A 10,833-nucleotide genomic window follows, 5' to 3' on the forward strand; every position below is an offset into this window, starting at 1 on the left:
AAATTCAATGCACAACTTACCTCGATGAAGTTCAGAAGAAATAGTTAAAAAATAAAAATACCAAAATAAATAGTGGAAGAAAGGTGATTTTAGAAATAGTTGAAAGAATTTTGATTTAAATTAAAATAATGTAAGTTATATATTTTTTGCATTACATTTGGACTGGCATTACTAAAGAAATCAATTTATTATATGTAATATATAAAAAAAGTTTTTTATTTTTATTTGATTTTCATTCAAATTCTATAATAATAATTATTTTATTTTATATTATTTTAAATTTTTTTTATATTTTTAAATTTCTAATATTTGTAAATAGTTATTTAATTGGAATATAATTGGATTATAAGTTGGATCATTAATTATTTTTAGTTATTATTTGATTATTATATTTTTATTTCGATAATTTTTTTTTTCATAAATATTAAAGTAAATCATCATTTATAATACTTAATAATGTTAAATAAAAATTAATACAATAATTATAATAATAATCAAATGCAAATTCAAAACACTTCAATGAAAGGAAATAATTCCAGTATATTAAATAGTTTCATAGTTCTATTAAAATAAATACAAAGTAATTAAATTAAAAAAAATTATGTTAATATGGTAGGATAAATATATGTAATGAGATAAATAATGATATAAAATTATAATTATAATAAAATAAAATTTATTGATTTGTGCAAATTATTTTATAATAAAACTTTAATTATCTTTTTAACATTAAGACAAAAATAATAAATTAAAATATATATTTAATAATATTTTAATATATAAAATTAAAATTAATAAAATAAATTAATATTATTAAAATTAATAATTTATAATATTAATATTTTTCATAAAGTACATTATTTGCACCATATTACTAATATACTATTCAAAACTACTACAAATTAAATTAAAGATTCTAGTTAAAAAATATATAAAAATAAAATATTATAATTATATCTTTATATATTTTAATAAATATTAATTTTTGTTTTATATTTATTTTTATTTCAGAAAAACAAGTGTAAAGATTTTATAATATATACTCAAAAACATTCAACAAAGTAAATTAAATATTTAACTCCCAACAAATTAAATAATAAAAATAAACTATACAATGAAAACGACTCCGGCGTCGGATCATGTCTACTTTAATGATGGTTTTAAATGTTCCTCAATTAGCATAAATACTAATCTTACCGAACAAAATGGAGGCAGCGTTGGTTCGCAAGGATCAAGTGAATTTATATGTAAGTACAACTTTTGATTACTGTATTTATTAAACTAGAAATGTTACACGCTTAGATACTTTGTTGTAAATAAATTCATAAAACTGATATGATTTGCAAGCTATTAAAATTAAATTTATGTTGAATAATAGTATAACTCCCAAAACCTTAAAGTCTGTTAATTAATTCCCATGAAATCGTTCAATTATAAACACACACACACACAATCTTTTTATAGTATAATTTTAGATATAAGGTAATATTTAAAACTTATATTTAAAAAAGACTTTATTAGATAATAATTTATTAGTATTGAATACCCAAGTGTTTGAATTGTAAGACGTTAAAATTATATATTAAATTTGTTCCTAAATAATTACAAGCTGAAAATATAGCCATTTGAATTTAGTTTTACTATAAAGTTAAATATTATTGCTATTTTATTTTACTCATTACAGAATTATTTTATCTCTGGCTGCTATTACGTCTTTAGTTACAACTAAATATGAATACACTATATACTTGTTAATTTCATCTAAACCTTCATAATTTTATTAAGGATATATGTAATTCGTACAGTGGCGTAACTACATTTTTTAGGCCTGTAAGCAAATTCTAACTAAAGGGCCCCTATCAACATACTAAGGGGCCCCTCTTTTTATACTCTTTACACGAAAAATGTGAAAAGGGTATATAAGGTTTGTCAAGATTTTCATAACGTATTAAAGGAAACGTCGGAAATACCATTAAGTATATATCAGTACAGTATCAGTTCAAACTACTCTCTCAGCTTTTGAACTCTTCGAATAAAACTTTACACACACACTTTTAGCCGACCCTGTTCACCATTTGATTTGATTGAAATTGGACGTCTATTTCTTGTAGCTGTGATATAAACTTAACAATCGGATATGAGGTTTCTCCGTTTTTAATAAAGGTATTTAAATAGAATTTGGTGTATACAGTACTGATATTTGCAAAAGACAACGTACAAAATTATTTTCAAATGGGTTTAAATCTAGATATAGCTTCCATATAAACTCTCGATTAAGACACATACTTTTCTTAGAAAAACTTTTTTATTTTATAAATAGATTTAATATTTTATTTGAAGTACATACATATTATGTACTTTAAATTTAAAATTTACGTATCTTTTATAAAATGCAATATGAAGTTATAACAACAAAAAACGTTTACAAACATTTACAGTGGGGCCCCCTAAATTCGGGGGCCCGAAAGCGTTGCTTCCAGTTGCTTCCCTGTAGTTACGCCACTGAATTCATAGTACAGTGTTCAGATGTTTCTTGGATTATCTATCATTAGTAGGTAGGTCACTTCTAAAAGCAGGTCCCTTCAAAGTTTGTTTTTACAATTTTGTTTTTTGTTTCCTTTTTTCTGTACAATTGCAAATGTGGAACGTGTCACAAAATATTGATTTAATTATAACTTAATTATCGGCGTTATTATTTACAATTAAAATAAAAAATAATAAAGAAATTAAAATTTATAAATCTACGAGAATTCTCCTTTAAATTTTTTTCTTTGTGATATTTTTAGTGAAGTATAAATACTTTGGATAATAAGACAAATTGTCCGCATTCAAATTTTTATTTTCATATCTCTCGAATTAACAGAAAAAAGTTAATAGTATACATGAATACTAATTAAAATTATTTAAATATAAAAGTTTGAACCCATTTCTGGGTCCATTTTTTTACCGACACAACTTTACATGTTGCACCATATCTCAAGTTACAAACTAAGGATTGCGTCTAACAAGACTAAATAAAATTAAATTAAAAGTAAATGATTCTTAAATAATTGGTTCTATCGATTCACTAGTTTTAATGTTATACCAAACTTATATCAGAAAATTAATTTTTTTGGCCCAAAGTATGAACCAAAAAGTCATTCTATCGCTATGCAAAACAGAAATCGTGGAATACTGTCAGGTTTCTTTTTATTATTATAAAGTGCTAACAAATAAAATAACGGAGACAAATAAAGGAGCTATTAAGAATTAAGTAAGGGTACTATAATTCAAATTTTGCTCTGTTTTGCATTTTTTCACTTTTTGTGTAATATATTGGTAACACTGTTGCTGTGATATTCCATTGAAAGATTCATAAAAACAAATAGAATTGTTGCTGGGAATATTCAGTATGTTTAGGCAAAATTTTTTGATCTAATAAGTAAAAGAAATTGTATGGGGAGATTGGTGTCAATATTATTTTTTGTGTATATCACATATTTATTTAATTATTAATTTATTAAAAATAAATGTTTATATAATTTTTTTGTATAAAATTCAATTTTTCTTAATTATTCAAATTAGATTATTAAGCGATTATTATTCTAGATAAAAATCTACTTGTTTTTAGACTTAAAGAAGATATTGATTGAAACTAAATAAATAAACAGCTACGTCATCTAGGAGTATAGTTTTAAGTAAAAAAAAAATAACTTTTCATTTACTATTGCTACCATTAAAGTAATTTTATGGAATATTTTGTTGTCTTCTAACCACATAAGCAGTCACAAGTGTAGCTTTTTTTGTTTTTGTGTAGTGCGGAGGTGAAATGCTTTATGCACCGTTAAATCGACCGTCGTCGAAATGGTGTATAATGTATTATACGGACTAAAACATCCCCTCTTCGGCGAGACTTTTTACCCCTCGGAATCGCTTTCGCATTACTTCAAGAAGGTTCTCTTCTGTGTTGACGTTCCAAGCCACGTTCTTGTGATTTTCAATCTGCGTCCAGACCATCATTTTCTCCGTATTTTCTTGGTGTCTGCACTATTCATTATTCTAGTTTCTGGTTCTCCTTTCTAGGTCTTATTTCTTCGTTTTGAGAACTTGAATCACATATGACTTTATCGTTGGTCATAAGTGTAATTGTAGAACTTATATTAGTTAAAAATACACGGAATAATGAAAATACCATATGACTCCTATTTAAAGAATTGGTACCGATATATACGAGTGTATTTATTTTAACTAATAATTATGCGATATTTATATTATTAATAATAATATATATATAATTTTTCATATATATGAATGAGAAATTTTATAAAACATAATATTCTATGCAATTTTTACGTCCGAAATACAAATTTATTTACAATTTTGTTTATTTTTAAAAACCATTTAATTTATTATATTTAAACGTGTGTTTTTTTATATGAACGTGTTAAGTAATTCCGCAAACAAATTCATTAAAATTCAACAAATATTGAAACAGCACGCGAAAGTGTGCCAAAAATCGTTATTCATTATTGACAATTTTTATGCCTTTTTGCGGTTTCTCTGTAATAATTACGATTATACCATATCAATAGATCTTAAATTTCATATGTGAGCAAATCAAATGTCAAGATAATAAAAAATTAACAATTCAATTTATTAATTATCCGATAAACAAAAATTAGCGAAGCAGTATCTGGAATAAATTAATTAAAATGCTTTGAAATTCCCATTTATCGCTTGAGATACAAAATTTGTTTCAGCGATAAAAAATTCTAATTACCATCGATTAAATGCCAATTAAATGCGTGTGAAATGAAGTTAGGGTCTTATTGGTATTTATGTGACATTTATTGATATTCTCATCATTATTGACATACTTATGACTTAGCTAAAGTTTGAAATTGAATGAAATTTTATTCATAAAAGAATTATATAGTAAAATAACATTGTGTCTCCTTATGTTGAGATACTCGTAGCTGCAAGAAGAAGGCCAACGCTGAAGGCAGAGATACAAATTAATGATGAAAAAATTGAATTTTTGACAATTTAATTAAAAAAAAAAATTAATAGAAAAAGACTTTTATAAAACTCAAAGTAAATATATATGTATATTATCTATGATGATGTGACCTAATACTATAAATTTATAATTATATATGTTTAAATAGATTACTTATTAGTAATTTTGCTCTGTCTTATATATTTTGTTTAAACACCTAATTTCATTATAGGGATTGTAAATAATATATTATAGTTAATTAGTAAATATAGTGTGATTCAGTGACAGATATTACATAGACTGTCATGAATTCGTTCTTATTTTAAGATGTCCCCAGTCTTAGTATCCCTTTTGTTTTTCTATAATATTTCTGTAAAAGTCTATTCTTTCTTGCTTTAAGAGCGTCCTTAGTCAATTTTTTGTTTTTTAACAACTTTTTAAGATTTCCTATATCAGTTTCTGATAGTCTTCGATGATTTTTCAAAGCAGGACTAGTTAATAATTTTCATAATTCTAAACGGCATTATAAATGTCTATATTTTCTTAGGGTCATGTAATCGCATTTTGCTACTCAATTTGTGTTTATATTTTGTTGTAGTATAATTAGAAACAGTAAGTGTCGGAGAGACCTGTAAGATTTATAAAGTAGATTAATAATACATTGGTTTAAATTACTTTATATAGGCATGACATTATTACAATATAAAAAATGTATAAATTGAAAACAAGTTAATAAATAAAAAAACTTAATTCTCCTAAATATATTACAACAAAAAAAATTACTTTATATTTTCTAAAATAACATATAGTAGTTTCACGGTATCGTGAACTCATCACGTCACGCCGAAATCACATTTACAAGATTTTCATATTAATGACTATTACATATTTCATCCTAATTATTTATTTAACTAATAGTTATTTATTTAAAACTATTAAATAATATAATTAAATATATAAACTTTAATTATTGAAAGTTTTTACCACTGAACCACTGAAGCAATAGACCGAGTGTTTATCGCTAATGTACTCCGAGCCGAACATTAAGAGCATATACTGATGTCACGATGGAAAGTTTACTTATATTGTAGAAAGATTGATGAAATGAGAGATAATAATCAATGTGCAAAATATTGTTCAATCGTTGGTAGCTAATTATAAGTAACCGTAATTGAAAGGCAATTTTTTAAAATCTAAAAACAAAAATCGAAAACATACTAATGCATATATCATGACTGGAGATCAAACTGCTAAACTCTTGAAAATGGTTTCAGTTTACCATGGAAATTAGAAAAATGTAAAATTTATTTGGATGAAACACATACTTCAATTTAACAATAAAAAATTCTAAACATTGAATGTAGTCAATACTTTTTTCAAGATATCACTATAAATATAATACCAAAATTTCAATTGGCAGATCCTATTTTTATACAGGTTACTAAATTTATTAACACATTTGGTCTCAGAATGGTTACAGGCTCCTCGGGGAGGTATGCAGATCTGAGGTCAATTATTGCTTAGTCTGATCAAGTGACAAACAATAATCCAGTCAAGGCGTAAAGAGAGGCTTGGAAAATACGTCGAGTTAAGAAAGAGTAAAAGTGCTCAAGTGCACTGGCTCAAATAGGTTGAACATAATAATTTGGTCTAAAATGGAATAAAATATATTTCAAGGGAGCTTTGAAATAAAAGTCATAATATTCTAAAATTTAATTGAAAACGCCGCGTTAACAAATCTGAGAACGATCACAGGCTTCTCCGGAAGGTATTTTTTAGGCCCATAAGCAAATTCGAACCAACTAACATCTTTTTATAACCTCTACACGAAAAAGCGTAAAAAGGGTATATTAGACTTGTCAAGATTTTCGTAACGCATTAAAGGAAATGTCGAAAATACCATATATCAGTATATGTAATTTTTTCAGTTCAAACTACTCTCTCAGCTTTTGAACTCTTCGAATGAAACTTTACACACATACTTTAATTTCTTTAATGTTTCTTCTCGTTCGTTTTGCACTTTTCTTTTCTTTGCTCCACTTAAATGTCAACACAAAGAAATTTTAAACATTTTCTTGAAATTACAAATGCAACCCTGTTCAAAAACCTTGTTATGAAGACACCTCGCAGTTAATAGAGAGTAAATGTGCTCATGTGCGAATAGTAGTGTTTGAGGCATTGCCAAACACTACACATCTATATAGAAGTGACAGACGAATTATTTGATTATATAACAGCTTCTTGTTCTTATCATTGAGATTTTCATTTTTGAATAGTGGTCTTTCATTTGGTCTGTCAAGTACCGTAAAAAGTTTACAGTCTTGCATAAGACAGCTGCCAAAATACGAAAGATCTTTCAAACGATCTTTCGCCAGATTTTTGATTTAAATTTCATTGATTTATTTATAAATAATAACGCATAAACCACAGCTATAATTGTATACACCTACTTAATTATTATAAATGGTTGTTTTTTAAATTTATGTGTTATTGTTTGTGAAAAACCTTTCTGAATAAATACTTAAATATATTTATAAGCTCTAAACATTCACATCACAATAATTTAATTACCTTGCCTGAAGGGTTATGGACTACTCATTAAAATTCGTTGTTTCACTTTAGTGTTATACCTACTACGCTTACGAAAATAGTTCAAGGGTTATTTGTTTATGTGGTTCTTTTTATTTTAATTAAATTGATATATTAAATTTTAAACAAAGTATTAACTGAAGTCAACACCGATTTGATTGCACATTTCCTTAAATGCTAAAACGCCAATTTTCATTGAAACACGAAATACTACAAACGCAAATGATAGATACAATTTTATTGCTTAGTTCTGAACAAATTGTAAACAATAAAGTGTGTATCGGTGAAGCGAAACGGTTTTTAGTATTTCACTGACTTACACGAGAGTAATTACAATGCCAGTTATATGTTTACAGTTAATGAAATTAATGGAAATGCATTTTTTCAAAGCAATCTTAACTATAAAACCTTCCTTTCAAATAACACATTGGATGTGCACTGATTGGGAGTTTATCTTCACAGTTCACAGAGTTAAAGTTATTTGATTCTTCATATTCACCCCCTCAAACTCATTTCAATATCTATCTAAAATATTTCCGTCTGTATTGCATAAATTATCTGAAAGTTATTTTTTTATTTAACTCGAATTTAAATGGTGAATTTACCCAGCGCTTTTCTATTTAATCGCTTTTTAGACATAAACAAACAATGAAACAAATTGACGAAATTTTTCTCAAATGAATCATTCAGTGGTTTTAAATATAACAAATCTGTACATTTGAAAAAAAAACTTTTATTATCTGTTTTTTCCATTGTATATTAGGTATTAAATTTCAGATAATGACCAATGAATCGTTATGAATCTATTTTCCTCTTAATTGATACTGCTTGTTTTAGCACGTTTTCAAAGAAAAGTTTTTAATTAACAATACGTCAGTTATCGGTTAAGTGTGAGATAGTTTAGTATATAAGATAGTCGTTTTCTATAAAGTATAAGTGTTGTGAAATTAAGTTCAATAAAAATATTGGATGATGAGTGTCCGCTATTTTTTGATATATTTTTGAAAAATAATTGTCTTCATTGCTAATCAATTTTGATGATATATATATAGGTATTAGTAATTATTAGTTATGACCTTTTGGCATTTTTCAGGTAGCTTCATAAATCGGCATAAAATTATTATGATTTTTGGCTAAGAGATATTCAGCTGTTTTTCTGTCGACCAAAATTTCGTCGTTAATAAAGTCTTGCAAAGATTGAAACAAATGATAGTCAGACAGTGCAAGCTCCGAGCTATACGCTGGATGCATTAAAACTTTCCAACCAAGTTTAGACAATTTGACCCGAGTCATTAATAGATGAATGTGACTTGTCATTGTGATTACGGAACACAACTCTTGTTCTGTTGACTGTTCGCTTTTTTATTGTTTCGTTAAAGGGATTGAGAGCAGTAGAGGACCGACTTAATCGACGACAGTTTGAACAACTACGGAATAAACAGTTGCCTTCCAAACGCTCTACTGATCCAGGTTTTGAAGTTGTTTGTGGATGTATTCACTCAACAAATTTATTTGCATATTAAAGTATTAAAATAAAACCATAAACTACAGTTATAGTTACTTAGTTCTTTATTCAGATATTTATATTACATATATCAGATATTACAATTTTATATTTACCATGATATACATAAATATTTAATTCAAAGGTCACAGAAAAAATCAAGAGTTATTTCATGTGTTTAGCTGCTGTTAAGGCTTAACGATGTTCTCAACATACATATTAATATAAGGTGCCGATAAATACCGAACCAATTGAAGTCACATGTATGGATAAACTTACTGTTTGGTGAGAAACAAGGCCAAACTTATACCAATATCATCAATATCACATACCAATTATACTTATATCAATATTGAATGAAAGGAAATAGATAATATTACTTTACCAGCGTAGATTTGTGTTTCTTGTACAACCAACCTCTATTAGTCAGGACAACCGATGCTGTGGGCTCCAACTTCCTTACAGATGTAAACCTTAAATGTGCGATACACACTGGAGGTTTACGGTACTGAGCACTGTAAAATGGAAGTACTCAGTACCGGTGATAATTCTAGGAATATCGGATTGATGCTCAACTTGAGCATCAGACCAACCTGATAGACTAAATATACTTAACCACTTTATTCACACCTACAATATTTGCTCACATCTATTCCAAAAGAACAGCGCAATTAAATTAGTAGCGCACAAGCATACTTATCAATTATGGATAATCATAGAAAATTTTAGAGAGAAATACAAAACTTTTATGGTTTATATAAGTCATACTTCTATAAAAATCCTTGTTGTTCAGTAAAATTAAGAGAAACCAATTGAACATTTGAATATCGGCATATTTTTTAAACTGAATGTTCTAGCATGCCTCAGTGTGGCCATCCACAAGTTGTCATTTTGCCATATACTTTGGAGATGAAACACCGTAATGCATGCCTGTCTTCAAATATAAGTATTTAGATAAATGCCTTGAAAACTACCAATAACAATTGGTTTCGATAACGCTATGATGTTGTAAAAGACTAGTAGCTCAAAATGTTGTCATAGTAAATTGTTAACCGCTAACCTAATGTAGCTCTTTAAATTTTAATTAATCTTTTAAATACGAGAATAAATTAAATAATTAATTAATTTGTTTTGAAATTAAAATACATTATTTTGATATTGGTATAACTATTTTATTTTGATTTATTTTTATTTTATTTGATGCAGTAACTTCAGATGGCAAAAAAATTATACCCCCTCACAGCAAAATGGATTGTGCTAAATCATGGCTTAAACGGTGTACAGAGCGAACTTTTAACAAAAAAACATTACACAAACGATTACCGATAACCCGTTGGCTACCAAAATACAGTAGTGATGATGCGGTGGGTGATTTAGTGGCGGGAGTAACAGTTGGGTTAACAGTTATACCACAAGCATTGGCCTATGCCGGTATTGCAGGCGTACCAGCAGCAGTAAGTATCCAAAGACATTTATTTTTTTATATATGCGAATATTCGTGATGTAAAAACTCTATGTTTCTTTCTTTTTTTTCCTACAGTATGGTTTATATGGCTCATTTCTTGGCTGTTTTGTTTATATATTTCTTGGTAGTTGTAAAGACGTGCCCTTTGGTCCCTCAGCTATTGTTGCTCTACTGACGTTTCAAGCAGCTCAAGGTTCATGGCAAAAATCAGTATTGCTGTGTCTATTGTGCGGAATTGTGGAACTTCTAATGGGTATTTTTGGTTTAGGGTTTTTAATTGACTTTGTTTCGGGTCCT

General features: G+C 27.1%; 1 protein-coding gene across 2 annotated transcripts in view; it reads left to right on the forward strand.

The window, feature by feature from the left end:
- The first annotated feature begins 1,011 nt into the window (after window positions 1-1,011).
- Window positions 1,012-10,833, forward strand: part of LOC119680460 (sodium-independent sulfate anion transporter) — a 21,186-nt gene continuing 11,364 nt past the window's right edge. The window contains exons 1-3 of one of the 2 annotated variants that reach the window (XM_038093279.1): window positions 1,012-1,247; window positions 10,278-10,525; window positions 10,612-10,831. In XM_038093279.1, coding sequence (XP_037949207.1) covers window positions 1,115-1,247; window positions 10,278-10,525; window positions 10,612-10,831 — 601 coding nt within the window. In that variant the 5' untranslated portion in view covers window positions 1,012-1,114. The remainder of the gene's footprint in view (window positions 1,248-10,277; window positions 10,526-10,611; window positions 10,832-10,833) is intronic. The other variant, XM_038093280.1, reaches the window with a different exon arrangement.

Source organism: Teleopsis dalmanni, chromosome 2 (assembly GCF_002237135.1).
Source record: "Teleopsis dalmanni isolate 2A chromosome 2, ASM223713v2, whole genome shotgun sequence".
NCBI lineage: Eukaryota > Metazoa > Arthropoda > Insecta > Diptera > Diopsidae > Teleopsis > Teleopsis dalmanni.